The 24,282-nt window shown below is 39.2% G+C and overlaps 2 protein-coding genes across 7 annotated transcripts in view; both read right to left on the bottom strand.

The window, feature by feature from the left end:
* Positions 1 to 106: 106 nt before the first annotated feature.
* ikbke (inhibitor of nuclear factor kappa B kinase subunit epsilon) lies at positions 107 to 7,703 on the bottom strand. 4 transcript variants are annotated; one of them, XM_077725628.1, is made up of 20 exons: positions 7,230 to 7,703; positions 6,999 to 7,136; positions 6,490 to 6,619; positions 6,086 to 6,267; positions 5,667 to 5,827; positions 5,467 to 5,577; positions 5,158 to 5,337; positions 4,891 to 5,087; positions 4,615 to 4,670; positions 4,439 to 4,530; positions 4,204 to 4,305; positions 4,051 to 4,111; positions 3,702 to 3,814; positions 3,563 to 3,639; positions 3,456 to 3,495; positions 3,264 to 3,365; positions 2,945 to 3,041; positions 2,157 to 2,251; positions 2,008 to 2,079; positions 107 to 1,911 (listed from the first exon to the last, which is right to left on the bottom strand). In XM_077725628.1, the coding sequence occupies exons 1-20, from the start codon at positions 7,326 to 7,328 to the stop codon at positions 1,848 to 1,850; spliced, it is 2,169 nt and encodes a 722-aa protein (XP_077581754.1). In that variant the 5' UTR covers positions 7,329 to 7,703; the 3' UTR covers positions 107 to 1,847. The 4 variants fall into 4 exon arrangements, with proteins under 4 accessions (XP_077581754.1, XP_077581753.1, XP_077581752.1 ...); XM_077725627.1 differs by having other exon boundaries at positions 4,051 to 4,108; positions 4,615 to 4,673; XM_077725626.1 differs by having other exon boundaries at positions 4,615 to 4,673.
* A 624-nt stretch (positions 7,704 to 8,327) lies between these two features.
* The window catches only part of srgap2 (SLIT-ROBO Rho GTPase activating protein 2), a 34,387-nt gene continuing 18,432 nt past the window's right edge, over positions 8,328 to 24,282 (bottom strand). For 2 of the 3 annotated variants that reach the window (XM_077726099.1, XM_077726098.1), the window contains 21 exons: positions 21,080 to 21,242; positions 19,524 to 19,586; positions 18,825 to 19,040; positions 18,570 to 18,698; positions 17,666 to 17,887; positions 17,386 to 17,487; positions 17,092 to 17,289; positions 16,891 to 16,975; positions 16,607 to 16,634; positions 16,341 to 16,371; positions 15,377 to 15,437; positions 15,103 to 15,180; positions 14,884 to 15,018; positions 14,687 to 14,792; positions 13,901 to 14,125; positions 13,498 to 13,577; positions 13,023 to 13,221; positions 12,195 to 12,332; positions 11,529 to 11,742; positions 11,336 to 11,446; positions 8,328 to 11,121 (listed from right to left, as the gene is read on the bottom strand). In XM_077726099.1, coding sequence (XP_077582225.1) covers positions 10,561 to 11,121; positions 11,336 to 11,446; positions 11,529 to 11,742; positions 12,195 to 12,332; positions 13,023 to 13,221; positions 13,498 to 13,577; positions 13,901 to 14,125; positions 14,687 to 14,792; positions 14,884 to 15,018; positions 15,103 to 15,180; positions 15,377 to 15,437; positions 16,341 to 16,371; positions 16,607 to 16,634; positions 16,891 to 16,975; positions 17,092 to 17,289; positions 17,386 to 17,487; positions 17,666 to 17,887; positions 18,570 to 18,698; positions 18,825 to 19,040; positions 19,524 to 19,586; positions 21,080 to 21,242 — 3,145 coding nt within the window. In that variant the 3' untranslated portion in view covers positions 8,328 to 10,560. The remainder of the gene's footprint in view (positions 11,122 to 11,335; positions 11,447 to 11,528; positions 11,743 to 12,194; positions 12,333 to 13,022; positions 13,222 to 13,497; positions 13,578 to 13,900; positions 14,126 to 14,686; positions 14,793 to 14,883; positions 15,019 to 15,102; positions 15,181 to 15,376; positions 15,438 to 16,340; positions 16,372 to 16,606; positions 16,635 to 16,890; positions 16,976 to 17,091; positions 17,290 to 17,385; positions 17,488 to 17,665; positions 17,888 to 18,569; positions 18,699 to 18,824; positions 19,041 to 19,523; positions 19,587 to 21,079; positions 21,243 to 24,282) is intronic. The other variant, XM_077726101.1, reaches the window with a different exon arrangement.

Here is a 24,282-nt window from a genome sequence, read left to right on the forward strand (position 1 = left end):
GTGGCCTCTGATGCTATTGATATTTTAATGAACCCCTTTTCACATCACCTTTGGGCTCATGAAGGGCATCTGGTAGTGGTGTCAACATATGAGAACCGAACATCAATTAATATGTTGTGGTTTTATTATTATTTCAAACTTCAAAGATCATTTACAGCCAGACCCTCACAGTCAAAATGCATTGGGTATCTATCATCACCAAAGGCAGTCAGTGTCAAAATAAAGCATTAAGTATACTTCATAGGGGACGTTATATAAGTGTCATTTATTATTCTCCCTTCTGAATTACATTTAGTACTCCCCAAAATTACAAAGCATTGTACTTCCTACTCCATACTTTATTAAACCAGTTGTTTTGGGCCTGTCGTCCAATGACACATTGCTAAAATATATTTGTGAGTCACAGTAAATAGTGATTTAAATTTTGATTATAAACCTACACAGTTCTAGGAATGTGGAAATGCAAGAACAGTTAAGGCACGGATGTACATAAACCAGGAAGCATTAACAACTAATTCAACACATTCAGAGAAGGAAAATATTTTCCATCCACGGCCTCTGAGTTTTCAGAAACAGGAACATTTTGTACCAATACAAATAAAATAAATTGACCGCTTGACAACTATTCTTTACTATCAAACGTGCAGTTTTCCCATTCTACCCTACATACTGGTTAGTATACTCTATTTTACATATACTTTGAGGTATAGTTAGGATATTCACATAATAATTATAGACCAAGGGTGAAACTCTTGACATTTTGTTGTAGTATAAACCACCACGTCATCATTTTTTTAGCTTAGTCATTCAGAAATGAAATATTTGCACAGATGCATTGTTTCTGGAAACTTGGGTGGGTTCATAATGTAACCTTCTACTTTCACTTTTGCAATTAATTTTGATTAAAGCATTCCTTACCTAAACAGAATGGAATTAACATTTTTCGGCTTATCCCTTTACAGGTCGCCGCAGTGAACCAAAACAAAAAAAAAGTTGAAGGTCAAGCAATTATACAATAGTTGTAAGATTCTAATGTGCCATATTGCTTATCTTTTTGAAACCACTAGATAAAAACAACAGTGGAATTTCCCCACCTTTGTACAACTTGTATCGTGGAGTTGGACAGTATTCATCAAGTGCAGACAATATTAAAACACACTGTGATGAGGGGCCTTTGATCAATTTAATCACTGTGGGTGAGTGTGTTTGTGTGTGAGTGTTTGGAGTAAACAAAATGTCATGGGAGACCTTAAAGATGGTAAAAAAAAAAGTTTCACAAGAACTTTAGAAAACCTGTGTGGTGTCCAGCTAAATCTGTGATGATATACAACTCCGCCGTTCTAACTCGTACACCCTTCTTGTATCCGACTGTGGAACGAATTAGAATTTGCACATACTGTACCGCTCTACCTACGAAAAATCCAAGCTACGAAACAAGCTCAGGAAGCAATTAATTTCATAAGTAGATCTACCACTATGACAACAAAATGAGTCTGTTAGACAAGCGCAAAATCCATGATGCACTGTATATGCAGTTTAGGATGCAGTCGGCCTTTTGACAGCTGCTAAATCTACTGGGTGCAAAATGTCCCCTTCCCAAAACCTCAAATAGGGTAAACAGTATACAATATAGATAGATAAAATGTATTGTCGAGGTTAGCATTGAGGAGCTCGCTGCCGAACCATACACAAATCCCTCAGTGATGTTTTGTCTCCTACTGTGAGTCTTATCTCTTAATTGGTTCACAATCTGCTGTTTTCAAATCACTCTTGCAGCAAGCAGTCTTTGACAGCAACACAGTGGTTGTCCAGAAAGTGTACAGCAGGCAATTAAAACGATGCACCTATCACAGTGTTGCAGGCCGCGCCATGCTTGGCCTCACAGCCACTGCAGAATGGACTGCTTCGAGACTGCAGGAAAATAAGAGTATGCAGAACAGTAAAATCAATCGGTTGATTTAGTGTCACGCCAAGACTATGAACAACAGTCAATTTGAATGTACACACCTCTCTATAATGCTGTTACTAGACTGTAGTTCTTGTCCGAGAATTTCCATTTCTTCCTTTAAATGATACATCCTACAATATAGAAATGCATACTCTAACATGAAAGTTGTTTGAGTCTTGAATGTGGACAAGAAGATATACCAACAAACCTAGACAACATAAGCTCTTTGTCCCTGAGTTCTATTTCCTCATGCTGCTGTCCTGCTCCGCTTGGTTGTAGTGTGACTAAGATTCTGTCCAGAGCCTGAGATGGGCAGATAACATGTTCCATTTAAATCAGATTTGGTAAAAAAATACTAGGGGATGAATACAGTTTAATTTTATATAATGTCCTATATAAGGGATGCATAAATGCACAGATAAATAGCATTAGAAGAACAAAGTTACTGTTTCACTTGGAAAAATGTATCGGCATTTGTTTGCAGTGTTTTAGGTCAAGTTGCAAAATAACACTAAATCAACAAAAAGCATCAATATATTCCAAAAACCCTTTGACTGCCTAAAGCACATGACAAGCCTAAATAGGAAAAATTCACTAGATGTAAAAAATATGTTGTGAAGTTACCGCCATTCTCCCTGTACTCTGTAGAAATGAAAAATAAGGTTTAGTCTGTTAGGTGCTGCCATCTCTTGCCAGCTTGAAGAAACAATCAACCTATGAAAAACAGTCATTCAAATGTAAACAAAAGACAAATCCGGACGAACATTTTACTGGACTTTTTTTTTTTTTGCCGGCTTTTAAACATTGTTTTTCATTTTTCAAGAAAAATAATAATAAACATGAATTCATGAATCTAGATTTTCAGTGTGGCCCTAGTAACACTCAGTATGAGCACACAAAGCAGATCTGCCAAAATACCAATTAAAATAGAGTTAAGACATGCCTAACAAAATAGTTTCTTTTTAGAATGACTAAGAGCAACAAACATTATCTTACTTTGTTTTGATGTTGCTCAGACATTTCAAGGTCAGCCAACAAGCCTGTAGAGAAGGAATTGAAGTCTTGCATATGGATCTGCATCTCCAGTAAAATTCTGAGGTACAATGGAGACATTGTTAACTCTGCTACTTTCTAAACTAAAACCCTGTGAAGTAAATTTTGAAATGTGTTTGCCTAAACATGATAATATTTTGAAGAGAATTGCAAAACAAAATGTGAAAAGACTGAGAACTGTTGTATGTGGGGTGGCTTAGTTGACTACTAATTGGTTTTGTTTGAAATTATTAACTTTTTAGTGGTTTAAACATTCTCAAACCTGCTCCATGTCCTAGCGGTGTCCAGAAGATCCCTATATTTTTCCATGCAGTTTTCTCGGATAAGAGATTTGACCCGTTTGAGGTGTGTGGACAGGTGTATTCTAAAAAACATGAAGATAAAACACACAACCAATATATGAGATAACTTTTTAGGCGATAATAACATTCCAGCCAATAAGTGTGAAACATACTTTTCAAACTTGTGGATTTGTTCGTCATTATATAACAATTCTACGAAGAAAAGAAGAAGTTAGATAAGGAAAACGGTAACTATAAATGTAAAGTTATGCACACATACTGCCCAAGAGTCTGTCTTTATGGTAAAGTTGATGAATCGCTACAATCTTTTGAAGGAGCATTTGCATTTTTTGACAGCTGGAATAGAACAAGAGATCAGAAACCACATCAGCAGGAATTGGGATCTTCCTGCCTTTTACCTTTTGTCACTCGGCAGCATCTCTGCTAGCTTAGCCTGCTCTATTTGCAAGTGATCAAGGCGGTTCTGAAATTCTTGAATCCCTGCAGTGTACCCAGGTAGGTGCTCAGTGACCTGCACGGACAAATGTTTCTGATGAGCACTATCATTAACAAAAGCACCAGAAGGCGGGAAGCTTGAGTGCGGTTGCATTTAGTAATCTATTCCTTGCAAGCTAAACCAAAAGAGGTTATACTGATTGAACCCATATTTGCTTATTTTTAGTAAATCATTTCTAGCGAGCCAATTTGAATTATATACAGAAGGAGTGCCAAAGTTTTCAGTTCTGCAAAAACAAAGTCATCACTTACTTGCTGCAATCTGTCATTTTTATCCACTGCACCCAGATTTTCTGAAGCATGGTGACCTCTTCTTTATGTAATTGACATGGGAGTAAACATTTATGAGGAGTGTATTTTTAAAATTCTGTATATTTTACATGGAAAAAGAGCAACCGTACTCACAGAGTGAATATTCTGTGTTGTAAGGTGAGGCAGGACTTGAGTCTAATGCTGATCCGAGCAATATTGTCCATAGCTTCCCCACATGCCCTGCGTAACACCATCCTGTAAAAAGAGAGAGAAAAAACTTTCACGTGTTTGGAACACACAAGAAATTAAAATAAAAGGATAGCCATTTGATTCTTTGGTAGACTGTTTAAGTCTGCAAGGAAAATAACAACATAAGGATGCTCCTCACATGTAACTGTAATATCCTTCCAGTAATAGCTCTCTGTGCAGATGCAGAAGTTGTACTATTCTTTGATACTGGTGAACAACTCCCACCACAATCTGCAATGAAACCAAAATGAGAAAAGTAATAATGATGTGAACTTCCTTTTCTCATGCAGCAAAAATGACATAAATCACCAGTACCTTGGTAAAGTTGTAGTCTGCTATTACATCAAACTTTGCCGGCATGATTGGGGTCTCTGCTACAAATGTGACATATGGGTGGGGTGTTAGACTCACAGGGCACTTGCTTGCCAATAACACATTGTGCTTTATCTATCATGTGATCGACTGTTTCACAGTGGCACTGCCACTGTGTAAGTCGCTGTCATGTGTCTGATTTTGTATCCCAAATCCTTATGTGCAGCAGAAAATATATGATATTACAAATGTTGCACTTTAAATTACAATGTTCCTTACGTTCTCGGACGGGTAGGCTGTGGTTTGTTTCTGTTCTGTGACTCAACAGGATGAGAGGCCGGGCAGCTGTCGTGTGAGGAAGGTTAACCACCTTCATGCTGCCCTCTAGCGGGAGTTCATGGCCCAAGTATAGAAGCTGTTGGTGCTGCACATCAATTCCTGTCTGCATTGCCACCTCCTCAAAGAAGACAGACACCCTTGGTAGATAAAAAAAGAAGTCTGGTGATACAAAGCAACTGTTATGTTTAAAAAAAAAAGCCAACTCACGTGCTGTAATGATGTATGTAGATACAGTGTGCCATGGCTTGCTGGAGCGCAAATAAGTGCACTGGCTGCCGTTGCAAGATGTCTGTTGTGGCTGTGAAAAACTGCTCGAAAGCCCAACACCTCTCCTGATCTGCTTCAAGTATACCGGCAAGTACAGGCACTAGATGCATCTGGAGACCCCTAAAGAGACAACCAAATATGACAATTCCAATACAAGATGCATATTTCCTTCTCTTAAGTGTTAGAACTGTCAATCGCGTTCTCAAGACCACCTTTTGAGGGAGAATACTCCAGTGCTTAGACACTTACTGTGACAGTTGGCAGCTGTCAGGCAGGTAAGTGCTCCACTCGATTGGTCCGTTAGCAACCCGCTGTAACCCACAAATTGCCCCTGCTGGTTTCTCTGTGGTAATTTTGTACCTGATGATCAAAATACATGTAAATAGAGATGATAATGACAATAAACATGTATTGATGTTGCTATGTTTATGTAAAGTTGGATGAATTACATAGTCTGCTTATCCTTGCGGGGCCCTCTGAATGGCATGAAGGGAAGGGAGCCCGTGGCAGTGTGGTAAAATGTCACCCCAACGCTCCACAAGTCCACACTCACCCCATAGGACTTCTGCTGAGGCTTCCGGAGCATCACACGCTCATACATGTCTGGGTGCTATATAAAAAGACATACATCTGAATACACATTTAATATGGACACTGTCCATAAAATGACTGGGAAGTATGAGCTGGATAATCTGTCCCAAAAAACACATTAACAAAAGAACCCTTGACCGCAGAAATGTGAGGCCAATACTGAAAGTCAATAAGGAAAATCAAAATAATAAAGAAAAGCCTTGTGAGGATAAGCGGAAGGGAATTAATCGTTCCTTTTGGATTAATAATAACATACTGGGTTGACAAAATATTTTACCAGATATTCTTCAGTTCCGTAGATGGAGATAAACTTCTCGTCATCCTCCAACTCTCTGGCTGCTCCAAAGTCAGTCAGCTTGTAAATAGACCTAGCGTCCTCGCCGGTCTGCCTCATTATGTTTCCTGGCTTGATGTCACGGTGAACTACACCGTTCTCTCGTAGGTGGTTCATTCCCTGTACTGAAATAGAATGGAATGGGAAGAACTAATTGCAGTGACTGCAAAAGGCATAAAACTTAAGTTAGGAATCCTTTATTAACTGAGGGTATCATCATGATACTGCTTAGTTCTAAGAGCCACCAGTTTGAGAGAAACTTCTACATTAACAAATTTGTAATTTTGTAAGTTACCAAAAAATTGTCACTTGCTCTATAAAAGATTAAAGATTAAACTTGAACATACCAACACATTGCAATACAGTGAGAAACTCGGGTTCTGCCAGGCCAAAAGCATTTTCTGGCTGTTCAAGCAGATTGAGCAAACTTCCTCCTGAACAAAATTCCATGACAAGCACTTTCTGCTTAGATGGCAGCTGCAAAAGGGAAATATTAATATGCTTATTTACTCAAACAGAGCCATTTGATAAATAATGCAGTTTCCTATCCTCAGTGTGGTGCACGTTATATGGATTTAAGTCAAGAGAGTTCATTGGCTGCCATTAATAGAGATGCAGAAAACACTAAAATATAGTTTTTACATTGTGACCACACATTTAACGTTTTTCAACACGTGCATCACTAAAATCAAGGGGATGCACGAACACATTTCCTCCAGTTCTAACTATGATGTTACTTCATGAATTCCCTTAGTGGCTGCCATTGACGGCCATAGACGTTTGACTTATTTTTACCATTAAACACCAGTGAAAATAGATTTGATGTCTACCAGTGTCAATGAAAGTGGATCCTTACTTCCTCCACGGCAAAAAGTTCGACAATATTCTTGTGGTTGAGCTTCCTCAGCATGTCAAACTCCCTCATCTGCACTTCATGAGTGCGGTTGTAGCTTGCCAGGTTGAACACCTTGACAGCGACCAACTCACCTGATCTCTAAACGTCAGATACACACACAGAAAAAGCGAGATCTCAGCATTTGGACTGACATTTTCGAGTATAAACATAACAGATGGAGGGTGATGTTACCTTATTTCGACCCTTGTAAACACAAGCAGTAGCCCCTTGACCCAGAACATCCTGTAAGGACCACAGGTAACTTGGGGTACTCGCTGTCATCTCTGACATTACGACAGACCCAAATTAATTCAAAAACCTTACTTTCTTTTCGTTAAAGTAAAAGTTCAACAACCCGTGACGAACGAATAAAGTTGGCAGGTTGAACACGAGTCAGGCGTTGTTTAAACTCCTTTTTAGGAAATGAAATTATTTACATCCTCATTAAAAAAAAGTAGCAAAATAAGCCAAACCTGACGTTGAATGTTTATGGTTATTTTTCTTCGGTTTAGGAAGCCAAAAATGACATTTTTTTTCGATCTAGGAGCAACAACACTGGAGAATTTCGACTAATGAAAGAAACGTTTGCTCGCTGTTGTTACTGAATTTTGATTGCGGAAACGGGAGCGAAATGTGCGATCGTCAGCTGTTCATTTGACACTAATAGCGATATTCTTTTTTTTATCGAGGGGAATGGTTATGTCTTGCTCATTGTCATCTTTTGGGGTGTTTAGATGGAATAATTATAGATGTTTATTTGCTTCATTTCGGTAAATAGTAGGTCTAACTATTTTCAAGCCGATCACGTGATCAAGTAATGCGCGTCTCCTTCCAACGAGCGTATATATAAAAGAGAAAAAAATAATAACAATAGCCTAAAACGCCTACTCATAAACACTTTATTTACAGAGTAATTATTATATATTTGAAAAGGAAGTGCCAAGATGTCCAAGTCGGGCGAAAGTGGTTAGTGGGAGTTGTAGTCATGACTAATCCATCTGCCTGTTTTAGTATTATATACTTGATCAAAATGAATAAAGTGACTTTGTATTTTGGAAATGAGAAAAATCTCAAAAGAAATATCTAGTATTACTCAGTATATTGGAATATACTGAAAAGGTTGTTCCATTTCTGCAATTCAATTTAAAGATTGAAGTTGACATATTCTATATAGAAATAAAGGGCCATTAACTACCATTGTGTCGTTTAGAAATTAATTTTTCTCTTTTCTCTACATGTGAGCTGTTCCGAGATCATGTATCAGTTTGGCAGAAAGATGACAAGTCAAAATACAGAGCAAGCAATGTTTATTAAAAAAGAAAAATCTACAACAAGAACTACACATGGAATTATATAAGGCCTATTTGATTAAACCACTATTGATATTACTGTACAATATTGTACCAAAAAGAAGAGTGTACCTCTGTAATGTACAACATTGTATATACATAGTACATCTGAACACAGGATTCTCCAGTAATACAAAGACTATAAATAAATTTGACATTACAGTCTCTTGCTTTTTTTTTCTTCCAAATGGACACAAATGCATATTTGAAAAATCTGATAAGTCACCCGCACAGTTAGTTCACACAAAAAGCAAACTTTGTTCAAGTGCAAGATGATTGATTCGAGATCAAAACGCACCAACCACCGACACCAATGCTTCTGTGTACTCAAACACAATATCACCACCCCTCCAGTTGCTGTTGATGAGGTAAGAGCAACAAAAATACACCGTAATACACAATCATAATACAGAGATAAAGAAAATCCACAAAAAATAGCATGTGAAGCACTGTCTGATATGAGATGCCATATTTTCCCCCTTTTAAAAATGGATATTATTATTATTCCTTTACACCCTTGTAGGAGAACTTTGAAAATTAAAATGAGCTACTCCCTGTACGGATACGACTACTTCTTTGGCCACTTTTGTGGTTTTGATCGATTGACTAAAGGTTTTTAAAGCGTTATTGCAAAGTCTGGTAAATAAAAGGACATGGGTGATGTTGATAACAGGCATTTTCCTTATCATAGCTTGCAATGGTCATCCATCCCCTGACCCAGGCATGCTCACATACCTACCAGCACGCACATGCACACAATCATACGGCTACATGTAGCCACATTTGACCTCAATAGTAACAATGAAAAAGCCAGAATAAAGGGGTGTTGAAAATGTGATTAGATGAGGTGTTTGGTTGTGCTCTAAACACACTGTTAAAAAACCCTCAGCGGCATGCTTCCAGTTACCTTAACCTTGATGAATATTAAACATATATAAACACCATTAGAATATTTCAACTTTTTTTTACTGCAAAATGTGAAGTATAATTACATGAGCAAGCTTTCATTTTTTTTTGTAGTTACCCTTTCAGTTATTGTAGATAGTACATAAAAAGAATATTGTCAAGCCATCTAGAAACTGTAAGCTGTTGTCAAATAGCCACAGCATGCAACCTGAAAGGTGTTTAGCTGCCCCCAAAAAACAACAACAACAACAACAATAACAACAAAAAAACACCACACGTTTGTGGAGAATGTATGTGTGTGCAGTCCAACATTACAAAGAAAGATGCTGGCGTTCAGTGGTCCCCTACACATAGAAGAGCTGCAGGAGAAAAGCAGCATAATGCCTCAAACTACCAGCGTTCCGTTAATCTTATTGCTCTGTTTTAGGGATAAGGAACCTTCAGAGTAATTAGGGGTTATCTCTGATAACCACATTAACTTGATAGAACAATATGATGTAACATTTAAATAAATGATTATTAATACTCACAATTTCAATGTTTAAAGGAGATTTTTTAAAGTTGAAATTGAGGTTGAATTGATCTGTTTTCCAAAATAAAATTCTCTATTTCTTTCTCTTAAAGTTTTCCACCCCTAATTCACCATTTCTTTTGGCTACATTTTATTGGATCAAAATCCTGAACGTTATCGATAAGAAAAAAAAAGAGATAGAGAGAGAGAGAAAGAGCTCTCAATCACTCGTAGTGATACTTGGCCCATTTTCTGAATACATATGTTCATCTCCAGTCTTCAACCTGTGAAGTAGCAAGACAGTGTTTCATTTCTTGAGAGCTTTAAATGTTTCACAGTCTCAGGAATCAAACAATCCTTTATGATCGTTGCAGGGTCTCAAAAATTATTCAAGGAAAAAAATGGTGTCTTCCTCATGTAAATCTATGAGTGAAGAAACACTTTGGCCCATACCCTAGAAATAGCAAGTGTATAAAAGCTGCAGGTGCCCATTGGCCAGTATGCCTGACCTGTTCCCTTGTGAAAGACTTGAAAATCCTTTTCATGCTGTGATCATTGAAAAGTTGCCTGCAGTGCAACAGTGTGACACTCTAAGACAAATTGTGATCTCTTAATGCTACAGTGTGTAATGTATGTGATTGAAATTATGTACTGTATATATATAACAAACTAATTGCTTCCAAGACCTGCTTGAGGATCTTCTGATTTAAGCATTGGGATCAGATTTGAAGTGGGCTTGCGTTGGCGTGAGCACTTGCTAAGCCGGGCAGGATTTGTCATTGGACTGGGATGAAGGAGGGGGAGGAGGAGGTGCGTGAGGGAGGGACTGTGTATGCCCTGTAGGTGGAAGCGGAGGTGTCGGGGGCACGGTTGAGGTGGGGGACCCGGTAGCGGGACTGCCGTTCCCTCCGCCGCTCTTGGGGAAAACCACTGGCTTTGGCCTTGTCGCCGGGGGACGCAGCTCTCTGAAGGAAGGAACCGATGAGGAGAGCGAAGAAGAGGACAAGGAAGGTGACGTGGCAGAAGGGAGGGGGCTCCTGGGCTGGCTTTTGGTTGCTCGGAAGGAGGAGGGCACGTCGCTGGCCGACGAGGCGCTGCGCTGAAGTGGATGGGCGTGTGAGGAACCCCCCTCGCTGTCCCGCAACAGTCGGGAGTGGAGGGGACTGGAAGGTTCCGATGCCCCTCCTCCACTGCCACCACTCACGCCTTTCAGCTGCTCTAAAGTGTCGAGCACTACATCAGGAGTGTGCTTTGAGGTGCTCTGTCGCTCCAATTCTCTCAGCTCATTTAGAGCACAGCTCATTGCTGCTTCAATATCCTGCAACACAAAGAGGAAAGAAATAAAGATTCTATTTTTTTATAACAGGAACAACTCAATTTATGCATCCCTTTGCCTAATCTAACCTAACCCCCCAAATTACAAACAAACCAACTTTTCCCAGAGGAACACTGAGTGTCATACAGTATTCTTAACATAATACCATTAATATTAACTTATATTTATTCATTCCTTTCTCTTCAGTATTGCTTACTTGTGAACTATGATCCACCTGGGCTATGACCTCAGCTTCCAGAGGTCTATGGTTGCTAAAGCTCTTAGAACGTCCTGCCGGAGTTGACTTCCGCAGCTGGGGGCTTTCCACCTAAGTATTCAAAAATGAAATATCCATTTAACATTTCACTGAAAGAAAACATTTGTTTCTCAAAGACTTAAAGTCACAGTACCTTGGTCTTTAGCGAGGAGTGGCGCGTAATAGAGTTGAGGATACTGTGAGCGCTAACCGGACGCTTGTCTGCAGACTCTTTTACCAGAACGCTACCCACAGGAAGCGATGCGGTCCTCACTGATCCCACACCGCCTCCACTTGCACCTGGACTATCACTGTCTGAGCTACGGAATGTTCTTCTGATGCTTCCAGACTCTGGACGTTTCCTCATCCTGAATGAGAGAAGTATTGAGGGGCTTATTTCTTTTAATATGGTCATGTTCGGTGCAGTTAAAACAAAATCTGTCGGGCCGATTCAGTTAGTGTGAGTCCAAACTTCGTGAGCCTCAAACAGCCAAGAAAATGACTACTTAAAGGCACAATGGTAAAGGTGAATGTCGACATTAGATTATCATACATAGTATACCTGGCAAAAGCAAAAAAGTATTTGACTTTTTTTGGATGTGTCTCAAAACACTAAAAACAAAAGAAACCACTACTAAATCAATCAAAATCCCTTTGATTCTTTAATCAATGTATTGATTTATTTTTAAATTTATTCTTTCAATGCTCCTGCTCATATTGATATGGTTTATCGTACTAACAAGCGTTTGGGAGACATCAGCTGAATCAGACAGCGCGTATTGTTGCAACATCGATTTTGAGTGTAAATATCTAGACTCACTTGTTGAGGTTGGCCAGGTAAATGTCAGCCACATGAGCCCCAGTAGGAGATGCAGCACTGCCTCTCGTTGAGACCCTCTCCTCAAGCTGGTCCCTGGTGTCCACATCAGATTTTGGGCTCCCACGACCACTGTCAGCCCTAAAAAAATGCTTTGTTACTTTAGAAGTTTTCTCCTAACAAATAAAAAAGTAGATTCAAGACAAACCTCCCTCTTTTCCCAGTAGCCTAGAAAAAAATACAACTCGGGCAAAACTAGCTTTGCTCTTTGAATGAGAGATGAAATCATTGATAGGTGGTAACAGGGAATTATGCTTCTCATCTTTTTGGTTCTTAATATCATTATCATTAACTCTAGCATAATTAATTAACCCCAAATTTAATCAACGGCATAGGAATGACAATCGTTTGTATGCAATGGCACAACTAGATATAGTTTCAATAAAATTAAATGACGTCTTAATTTTTTCATGGCTGTAAAACGTGTGTAACAATCTTCTTTATAGGATTATGATGGATTGTTGTTAATTAAGGGCCGAGACATGAATATTTTCCCTGCAAACTTCACTGAGCATTAGGTTGTCAGCAACTAGCCACAAGTGGAATCTCCCCTCAAAATAAACTGTCAACACAGTAAATGTTATACACCAGCACTTGCTCAACATGAAGTTTAACTCTGACAACCCAACACAAATAAAAACATACCACCACAGTCGCATGAATACGTAACCAGATGTTGAACTGTAATGCTCATTTCCTGCCTGATAGAGCATTGGGGAAATTCCATAGGACAGTGAATAAACATAAGCATAGTGAGTGTACGAATCTTACATGTCTTGGACAACAATATACTGATGTGGGACCAATCCATCCATTCCATTGTGTCGCCCCTCCCACCAGTCATCAGATGCTCGCTGATACAGAAGCAATGAGGCACCCTTCTTGAATGACAACTCAAGACTGGTCCGGCCAGAATAGTCGAACCGAGCAATGGCTTCAACTGGGTCAGACTCTGAAACAGCCAAGGTGCCTGATGTTGGGAGAATGATTGACAGACACAGGAAGCGGCAGAGTAGGTGGTGCGAAACAAGAGAGAAAGAGACAGGGGAAGCCAGAGAGATGAAGAGCAAGTTAGTGCTGCCATGTTTGATGATAGCACAAACATTACACAATTGGTGACAATGCAGCGCAATCAGGCAGCAGGATGAAACGAGTTCAGCCGTGAAGAGCTAGAGGGGTTCTAGTAAGGAATTGTGAATTGTGCCTTGAGAAATTTTCTGCAATATTTAACGTGTTCAATACACACCATCTTCGCTGTTGCGGCTGACGGATCCCGTGCCAGGGGCCGGCTCTTGCACAAGGGGGAGCTCACCGTGTGGAATGTCACTGGAAAGTACATAGAATAGGCTGCGTCAGACGGAAACATTTTGAAACTTAACCTATTTATAGGTGTTACAGTATAACTATGTGACTAGGTTGTGTGCATGTGAGGTGAAGTGATGCCTAAGTCCTGTGATGGTGAGTAAGCTGATCCTCACCTCGAACAACCAAGAGTAACTGAGGCGCCCTCCCTAAATCATTCCTCGGCAGTTCTGAAATCTACCAATGACCTCTTTCTGGCCTCATTATTATCACAAAGCTTCCTCTTGTCATTTACAATTTCATGTAACCCTAACTGCTTAAGTATGTAGCCCCTCCTCCTGTCTTACCAGAATTCATCACCGGCTCCAGGGATGGTGTAGATTGGGCCCTGCAAGTCCTGCAGTCTTGGGAAGATGGTGTCATGGTGGATAATGATAGTTTTAATGAGTTCGTTGACATGAGCCTGGCAGGAGACCTGGTCGTGACCCTCCGGTACAGACATCAGGGTGGGGCCAAAGCAGATGGCGAGGTTATATGGATCCATCATGTTGTCCTCGCTGTACTGGGACAAACTGGATGAAAAGAAATGAGGCATTGATTCAATTGAATAAAACTCTATTAGAATCATTTCCTAGGGAATTATTCATCTATTATCTACTGAGTGAAAGGGGAGATAAACCCTGAAATAGTTACCAAGTGTCATAAGTAATGTTTGATTTGTGGATACTTGATAGTTTTAAACAATGCATAATAATAATAATAATAATAATAATAATCGGACATAGGACCTGTCGTCATCATTAACAACAAAAGCCTACTTGTCATCATACCCAGAAACTGCGCATGACAAAATTGGTAGTGCTTCTCCATAAGGTGCGTTTACTTGGCAAAGACCTAAATAAGTGATAGTTTGGGTTTTTTTTTCTCAAATATATTAGTTATTATATATTTATATATATTACACACACACACATATATATTTGCATATTTGTTAGGTCTGTTATATGAGATTGTTTATTTAGTAAATAGACTTGTGGAGAAAATCCTCAACGATAAGCATAAAATCCAATAACAACAAAAATATGAGTACTCCACCCCTATTGTGGGACTGCGTAGTGCGCCCTGCTACTTACTGATGTAGAAAGGCAAACAGGTATCTCATGATGATGAGGGTTTTGCTTGGCAAAGATTGCAGCACTTTCTTAATGTGAACAGCGCGCTCCTGGAGGCTCTCCATCGCTTAAATGTAAACACACCCAGGAGATTAGTCACACAATAGTGAGTTAAAAAAAAACTGAGCGCACAAAGTGATGATGGCGGTGATTCTTACAGACACAGGATATGAGATCATGGAACACTTCCTTTGGAAAAAGGGCATGGTCCAATCCTCTGAAGTAAAGCTTGAGAACACCAGCAATTGAATCCATGTCATGGTCATTTTGGTCTCCTGCCAGCGGGTCTTCGCCTGCGACCAGAAATGATGGGAAAAAATTAAGTGGTAAAATGTGGTGGAAAAATGCGTCAAAATTTCACTACATGGTAGTGCTACCTCGCTCAAATGCATTCTTAATGTCGTTGACCTCTACTTGGGAGCCGGACACTCGGAAAATGCCCTCATGCTGCAGACCTAAACATAAAACAAAATCACACAGTTGCATTTATCACATTTGTATTTCATTCATGCAATTCCATAGATGGACATGTTTGGTATATTGCATATTGAGTTGGTTCATTCAGAATGCCTCACATGACAACAATGCAACCAATCAGTGCTAAGCCAGGGCTGGTGTTAAACCTATCACTTGACGGAAGATATTTCTCACCATGGCGACTGATGAAACGGATGCAGCTCTCAACCATCAGAGGAATGGCCTCACCTGCGTCCTAAAATATTACAATAATTACATTTTAGATGACAAATAGAAACTGATAAGGATATAAAACAATGATAACCAGGTTATTGGGACTCTTCCCTCACACGCTTGCTACACATTTAGGAGCAATGGGTGGCAGATATGGAGGGGAGGGGCTGCTGTTGCTAGGAGACTACATTTTCCCTTTGTTTTGGCTTTTCTGGCAAATTAACATTGGAATCTTAGGGATTCATTTACTCACTAAATACACACAAAAAATCGATAGTTATTTTAAAGAAGTATACATTTCTAGTGAATTTTCACTTCTAATATTTAAATTGGGAAAATCTCACAAACGTCAAAAACGGTATACATATTTAAAATGACATTATCGCACTGTTGTCACATAGCCCAAACTGGGTTTATTTAGTGAAACAAAAAAGCTGAACTACTTTCAGGAAGCAATTGATTTATTCTATAAATGGCAATAAGTGCATATGCGTTTATTTTACCTTTTAATCCCAGCACATTTATTTTTTTCTGCCTCCCAGCATATGTTGTTTGCATGAACAATTTAAATACAATAATTTGTAAAACTTCTGTCCACAGATTGGCATTTTTTTCTTCTTCTTTACATTTTACGCAACCTTTCGGTTATCTTTCATGACACCTTAGTTAAAAATCGCTGCATTATTGAATATGATTACAGTGAAGATTATAGATTTCCACAAGAGGGCACCTCACACATAAGGACCCCGTGTTTGAGTCTCTGTCTTAATGCTCATTGGATTGCACCAATTCCACAGTAAGTACACATCTGTCCACGCGTATGGACTTCCTATGTGCCCTTGCACGTTATGGGTGGCAACAGTGGGAAAATATATTAAAAGCAAAACTGCAAATGCTCATACACACACACACACCAGATAATTACCTGTTTCCGTAATGCAGAGTTTCGCCGTCCACTATGTAGAGAGAAAGAAAGAGCGAAACTGTGCTCTGTTATTAAGTCAAAACAGAGTGACTATTTATGTGCATAAAAGTCTGGTAACGCTCTATTTGTGCACATAGACACATATGTTGAGAATATCTTTAAATGGCGACAAGGAAAATGATACCCCTGAGAGCCAAGAAATTAAGAAAACCCTACTTTGGCATATGTATCCGGGATAGTGTGTGTACTTCCTTCACCAAACATACCTGGCAAGGCAACAGTCGGTCTTCTGACCTAAAGGGAGAAGAGACAGGACAAGGGTGGGGGCGTCACTAATACGTATAGTAGAAAAGAACTGGGATAAAATGTCAGCGTGCACATACAAAGTCTTTCCTGCTCAGTAGAGGAAATGCTGACATTTCCTGAGGAAGACCCCCAATCAAACCCCTCACCCACATTACAGCTCAGACCAGGACATCTGTGTCCACATATGGTCGCAGTCACTGTGACCCTCACATACACGTATCTAAAAGGTGTGAAGGACACTCACTCTCTCCTATGGTCTTTTGAATTAGGTCATGCTTGGCCTCGAGCTTGGTGATCAGATTCCTGCCTTCAAGAAACTCCTTCAGTTTCTACACAACACAGTATCAGAAAGTGTAATGAAGGTATAAGAACATGTTCAGTAAATCACAATGCTCTTGGAATTCACCTTTAATATGGTAATCAATTATTCAAACCTGACACTGACCGTAAAGTAGAACTGTTCTGTTTCCTGTTGATTGGCCCGCCTCTTGGCGAGGCTGGGTTTGCTGAGATAGGACTCACTGAATGTCGACTTGACAGACTCCATGCTGTTGCTGTGGTGGAAGCACTCGGACACGTCGTAGTCTTCCATTGTCACCATGTCCTGGATGGTGGAGAGAGTGGCTTCCATGGTCTTTTTTACCTGAAGGCCGACAGAATTAAAAAAAAAGAGACACATGTCAAACAAGATATTGATTACAATTATCGGAGAGAAAATAAGATGTAAAAATCTTTAAACCTCTTCGTTCTCTATCTTCAGTGTGGAGAGGCGTGACTGAAGCTGCTGACACCTCTGGAGAAGTTCACCTTCCAGTGGCTGCTGAGCACACACAACTCCCATCTAGACACACACCCAGACATACACAGGTTGTCACTTCAAGTGGTGTATAAGTGCCCTACATATTACTGAAAAGTGTTTTAAAAAAATCAAATAATAATGGTTGCCATATTTAGCTACAATTTCATATATCAGAGTCATTTCCCCTTTGCAGCCAATGACATATAATCAAACATTGTACCGTGTCGCCCATGTGTGACTGGAAGTCAAAGCGTGCAGGGGGGCAAAAGACGTTGTTGTAAGTCTCCATTAGCTTCTGTTTGTCTCCATTGGGCTCAAGAATTTCAGCGGCACCCTCCATAGTCTCCAGACCAGTGTGCTTAGACACTTCTACATTCTGTTCCGCTGACAAGTAGGTCCTCAGGGCTCGATGGAGGCTGGCGTGGTACCCAAGGTCACAGCACTGCATTTATACATAAATATGCTTTAATTAGTAACCATTTTGGGGTAAGAAACTTAAGTTGAGAGAAACCTTTTGATGCAACTTGTATTTTTGTTTGCCAATTTGGACAGCATGTGCCACTTGGCAGACACTTTGTGTTTATATAAATAGTAACAGGAAAACATCATATTTAAACCCCTTGCAGTGTCAATTTAGCCCAAATGCTTGGTTGACTAGGATCCCAAACAGTGATCTTAAATTGTGTTCAGTGGAACAGATGGTATTCATGGCTGTGTGCTCCTTAGGGCCTGATAGGTAACTGGGCGACAAGAAAAAAGGTTCAACCCCTAACAAAAGAACAACAGTACACCTAGATGCTGAAATAATGATTAAATAATTTAAAAAAATATATAATATTCTGTCCGTTTCCAACACTACTACCCGTGGTAATTTCACCACTGTCCCTTCCTCACTCAACCTCACAACTATACCTATAAGTTCAATTTTAAGCTTGGAGTCTTCGGTAATTGTTAAGTGACATAACATAACACAGCTATACAACGATCATGAAAAGAAAAAAATAGATCGCCGGATTTAATTTTAGGGAGAAAGAAGAAACGAGGAGCATTAAGGTGGCAAAAGTTTGTTTGGCAAAAAAGGTTACATGCACAAACTTTGAGCATATCATAGTTTTCATACTCACATCAATGATGTCAGAGAGATCATGGATGTAATACTTGAAGACACAGCCATTGGTAGCTTCAAGGGCAAGGAGGTATTCATTTCTAGCCTTAATGGCCTTTAGCTTGCTTTCTGTGTACTTAGCTTGTCTCTGAAAACAAGATGGGACAAGGAAAGAACAAGAGTCATCTGATGAATGTTAACACTAAGACTTCTTATAAATCTTAAATGAGAAAGGTTCAAGTAATGTATTGTCTTGTCTAGTTTGCTTACTCACCTTCTCCTTCATTTTCTCAATTTTTTTTACACTGGAGCGACGGATGGGTTTGTCCTCAGCCTTAATGCTAGCGAGGGTGTCTGGCGAGCGAGGCGTCTGGCGGTCGTCTTGGCGACCGGAGCGCCCCATCTGTTTCTCCTCTTGCTTTTCGGCCTCTTTCAGCTTGGACTCTGCGTTGATGCTGTCCGTGTTGTACATGTGGTACGTCTTCATCACCTAGAAAGCATGACACAGTTTTCAGAAAGTTTCTCCACTTTGTGACATTAAAAAAAATGACGAGGTATTCCTCTGTTTTTCTTTAAAGGAGTCACAACTCCATTAGTTGTCAAAACATGAAAGTGTTGTTCCGTCAAGCTAGGTCAGGCTTAGTTGAGCACCCAGCACTTCAGAGTTTGTTTATAAGATGAAATGTGCATGTCATTTAAACCAAATGTATTTATAACTCCAAAGTGTAATTGGTGGCTTGAGCTAGAGCACATTGGTTGCACACATAAAATTCCAAAAGAAATTTGGCTGACATAAAAAAACAATGGTTGTATTGCTCCTGTCGTGACTGCTAAAAAAAACGATTGTAAAAATGCTCATTCAAACAAAGTGGCAAGCCTGCAATTTAGTCAGGTTGACTAGCTTTACATTTTAGGTAGAAATGGTCGGCACTACTGGTCCATGTTTCAAGTGCAAATCAGCGATTTCTCTTACCGAATAAAGCTCATTCAGGACCTTCATCAAGTCCTCTTGCAGCTGCACGCCAACCTCTTTGCTCTAAAGAAATGACACATATTAAACAGTCACTAAACAAAGATCTTAACAATTATCCTCGTGGCATTAGGAAGATTATGTGCAGTCATAATATATTGTCTATCTGGTAAACCTTAAAGGCAACATAGCCTTTAATGTTGAGAAACAGGTTGCGCCTCAGCCGTCTAGTCTAAACTAAAGTATCAAGGAAGCATAATAGAAAAGATTCATAATTATAGTCCCATATACCTTTGTGAACTTGATGGACCTGATGTAGAAATAGTTTTACACCTGTATACTTTTTTGGGGCCATATTTTAGGTCCATTACTTGGTTATTAATATAGGAATGGCAACATTTAAGATAAACATTATTAGAAGGTGTTGCTGGACATACGGTAGGTTGCCCCGCCTTCTGGCTTTAAAGTGCTCAAGAACCGGACTACAGCAATCTAAAAGCAATCAGCCATGGCTGAGCCGTCCTATCTGTCAACTGGGAATCTTGACCCATGAACTTTTCCCTAGCTCGCCTGTCTGTCTTAGTGAGATCAAGACAAAAAACAGAAAGACAACGTATGTGTTGATGGAAATCGTTGGATTTTTCTCCCACACATCCATGCGACTGACAGCGTCTTAGTTCAACACGTGCAGTTTTCACACCTGAGATAAAATAACTGAACCCCATCCGAGTTCACTTTTTTAATGGCCTTGGTTAACATGTTAACACTTCATTAGGAGATGAAACATGAATTTAGATCAGGAAGCACACTTTGTGGGCAGTTAAATGAGTGTGTGGGAGCATCAAGGTTTCTATCAGGTCGTAACTGACATACAGAATGTTTCACTCTACTTTGCAAATGCCTTTCTAGAGGCAACATTCTTTTACGAAAGCCAGTCCATCAACTCTGCTCCACTTTGAACCCTAACCCAGATTGTCAACCCTTCGAAACTATTACAATGATTTTTCTATTGTAATTTGAAACTGTGCTTTGTGGAACTGACTTTGAAAGTGCAATTTGAATGGCCTCACCCTAAAATCTCTAAGACAAGTAACATTCCATCTAAATATGGATTTTTTTAAGGTTAATTGGATGTCTAAGCTGAAGAGTATATACTTATAAGATGTGAACACACACAAAAGCTCATACACCGATACAGTGAACTTTGGTCAAAGTAGAGGCAAAAACATGGTTGACATGTGACTCAAAGTATCGAAAAAAAGAAAGTGACCTTCAGACAGATAGTATTTTTAAATGTTACATTTTTTTTGGTGAAGATTCAGGAATCCTTCCTTAAATCTTAGATATTTGCTTTGTGTGAATTAAGAAAATTCAACCAAAAGGTTAAAGAAGGCCTCTATGAAATTGTTCATTTGTTGCCGATTCCAACAAATATGTAAAACTTATGCAGTGCAGTAATGGAATCTAAAAATGAATTTAAAAAATATCAAGTGCAGCTGGGGTGGTCCGTGTTTACAGCCTAATGTGACACATTGTCTGCATGTGTGAGTGAGAATTGCCTTTTTGAAAAGACGTCCAGAGTCCTCGCTGATCTGAGCGAAACGGGGAATGATATTGTTGAGGTAGAGGTCAGACAGTGTGGCGTGGTCACGGCTCTCCCTCTTTACTTGAAGCAGCAACAGGTTCCAACAGTTCACTGGTGATAAGATGCTTTGCTCCTTCCTGCACATAACAAGAATAGAAAAATCGCACTTAAAAATATGATTAAGGCTCCCTCAAAGCATAATTTGGCTAAGCAAGCATTGTGTTTTATCTTTTTTTTCCTTTCTTTTGATTCCCTTTTTATTCTATTTGATGGATGCAAGGGCAGCAACACTGCTGGTTAAAGGTAGAAGTAAGTTCATTGTACAGCACACTGCTTTACATGAACCACTGAAATAACAGGCATGGAGGGAGAGAACGCCCAGTCAGATTTATACAGAAAACAGCCACCCTCAGTCTATTCCACACATACACTTATACGATTACACACATGCGAACGCACACACAGAGCGGGTCAGTTTGCCAACCCAAACAGGGGATTCAGCCAGGGTACAAAACCCAGCAGGAAGTGGTAAGACTCCCCCAAAAGCACAGCTGTTACTGCGAAGAAAGCACTCATTAGGAAAAAAAAGAAGAAAAAAATAGTGAGAATGAGATGAGAGAAAGAGTCGGAAGTTCCTTTCATACTCATCTGCCTTTAAAATGAAGTTTTTGCACTGATTTTTCCTGATTAAACCTATTCGTAAGGTCCAAAGTACTGAATGGGCTACTTACTGATCAGTAGATGAAGTAAAAAAAATATATACAACATATATACAAAAAACATTAAGATAGCATTAAACAATTTCATTTCTTGCCTCTTTTGAGGTATTTTAATACTCCTTAAATGATTCTTCTACACCAGCATTAAACTTATTCCAGCAATCGTGCCTGAGTGAAATAAAATCCATAAAATTAAACATGTTTGCCCAGGCCCCCAATTTCGCCTCAAAAAAATGTGTCTACAATAAATCTAGCCCTTTAAAAATGACTCTTTGTGATGAGTTACAATAGTGCACTTGTAGTTTGTGGTGCTGTAAAATTCCAGTGCATCTAAAGTTAAAGGCCAATATCAAAGAGTATATGTGTGTGATTTGGGGGTTAAATGATCAATGGGGAGTCTCTAAAAGGAAACATTGATTAAACAATTTAAGTGGATGATGGAAAAGATTTGTGTGTTAAGAGGAGCAGCAAAAATTCCAAAGAAAATAGCAGACATAATGAGGAAAACAAAAGGGTCACAGCATGAAGTAAGTCACTCTGACACAGGAAATCTTTGACATGGGTAGTGAGTGGGAATGTTGTCAGTGAGTTGAGTCATAGACAATGATGTGATATGCTGGTACCGACTGTCACTGGTCAAACGAACAAATACTTGTAATGTGATGTGTTATAGTGTCATCTGCGGTATTTTAATGACCGACTTATTCCGAACAATCTTAAATTCTTGAGTTGGACTTGGATAGAAAGTCTTTATAAAATCTGTTCACTTTTGAGTATTTACTTTCCACATTTTGTAAAATGTTCTCGCACAAAACAAGTTTCACTATTTGCTAAGGCCTAGCCTTCTTAAATTCTTAAATTCTTAAATTTCACTTTTGAGCTTTTAATCATTATATACTGTCCTTCCCTGGATAGAAACACAATCAGAATAGTTTTCTTAAACCATGTTCACCCAGCCTACCATACCTCATGGGACTGAGCCCTCAACCCCAGAACTGTGAGGCCGGCATGCCAACCACTCGACACCGGGCTGTCTCAATTGTAGGATGTTCTTATCCTATTGATTTGATTTATAGTTTTCAAAGGGCTACATTACATATTAATTCGTATTCTTTTACATGTGAATCATCTCTTTTTATGTTCTATGGAAAACATCACTTGAAGCCCAAGTAGTAGGCAGCATGTAGTCAATGAGGCTATTTTTAAGGTCAATGAAAAAATGTGGAAACCTGGCAGAAGACAGCAAACTGAAACAGTCAGACTCCAACCATACTTTACTCTACTATGGGAAACCGGACGGCCTTCTTCAAGCAGCAAAAATACACAATAAAGTTTTTTTTCCCATTTCCTGTTGAATGTTTCAAATGTTGGCATCACTCATCTGGCTTGTCCAGAAGCAGTTCAAAATATTGTATGATAACTCTAACGCCTCTTTAAAACCTACAACTGTAAGTTTGTGAATGCCAAAGGTCATTAAAAAATGACACCATTTTGGAGTAAGAAGCAAAACTAGTAAATAAAAGAAGCGCATTTAGCCGGGAAATAGTTGAAATTCCACCTAGGCACTCGGTTTAAAACGACACCAGCAGCTGTGTGGAAAATGTGAAATGTTGAAGGAGTAAATCAAGAGGAAATGAGGGCAAATATGTTAACCAGTAAAAACATAATTAAAGCATTACAAGGACTATAAAAAAATTGTGAAAAGACTGACTTTTTACACTCTCACCCATCCACTGAATATCATAGTTAGACTTTGCTGTCTGATCTGATAGACTGACAATTTGAGAAATCATTGCTGCATTGCACAACTAATTTGATATGGTGTCGGTTTACTCAAAGTTTTACGCCTTTTAATTGACAGAGTATGGGCAGAATTGCCTATGGGGTTGTGTGTGTGTGTGTATTTACTAAAGAATACCAGGTGTGTGATGGAGAGAGATATTTAAAAAGTGAACAATGAGAACAATGTGAAGTGGAAAGCAAAAGAACAACAACAAAAAAAGGAAGACAGAAGAGGAAACTCACATGACTGAAGGGGCGGGAATGTTTGATAGGAAGTCTGCGTGTGTAGACTTTAAAAAATATATATGTAGTTAAAAAAAGCATGTCATTTCCTGATAGGAACTGAACTCCACATGATAGCAATAAAATGAAACAGCCAGCTACAGTAAATTCACTGCCAATATCTGTCCACCTACAAGAGAAAGTTTGTTTTATGGTTAGAGGGAAGTTTAGAAACAAACCACAAATTGGTAGAGTTAGGAAAAAAATACTTGATAACCAATGAGGGTGGAAATGTAAACTATTAAGCCAAGGTTTGAGACTGGTCATAAGGTAGTGCACTCTAATATATATGGGGAAACCTAGTTTGCTTCCAAGTCATTTGGGATTAGTCAGAGCATGATAATTACAACCCTCAGAACATCGAAGCATCACTCATTTTTTAGCAAATCCCAAA

The sequence above is a fragment of the Stigmatopora nigra genome, chromosome 10 (assembly GCF_051989575.1).
Source record: "Stigmatopora nigra isolate UIUO_SnigA chromosome 10, RoL_Snig_1.1, whole genome shotgun sequence".
In the NCBI taxonomy this organism is placed as follows: Eukaryota; Metazoa; Chordata; class Actinopteri; order Syngnathiformes; family Syngnathidae; genus Stigmatopora; species Stigmatopora nigra.

What these genes read in the sequence shown, in the direction of transcription:
- ikbke (XM_077725626.1), bottom strand. Translation starts at nt 7,328, where the DNA reads ATGTCAGAGATGACAGCGAGTACCCCAAGTTACCTGTGGTCCTTACAG. An exon ending in CAGACTACAACTTTACCAAG is followed by an intron (nt 4,531 to 4,614) that starts GTACTGGTGATT and finishes GTTTCATTGCAG; the next exon opens with ATTGTGGTGGGAGTTGTTCA. An exon ending in CAAATCCACAAGTTTGAAAA is followed by an intron (nt 3,366 to 3,455) that starts GTATGTTTCACA and finishes CATGTTTTTTAG; the next exon opens with AATACACCTGTCCACACACC.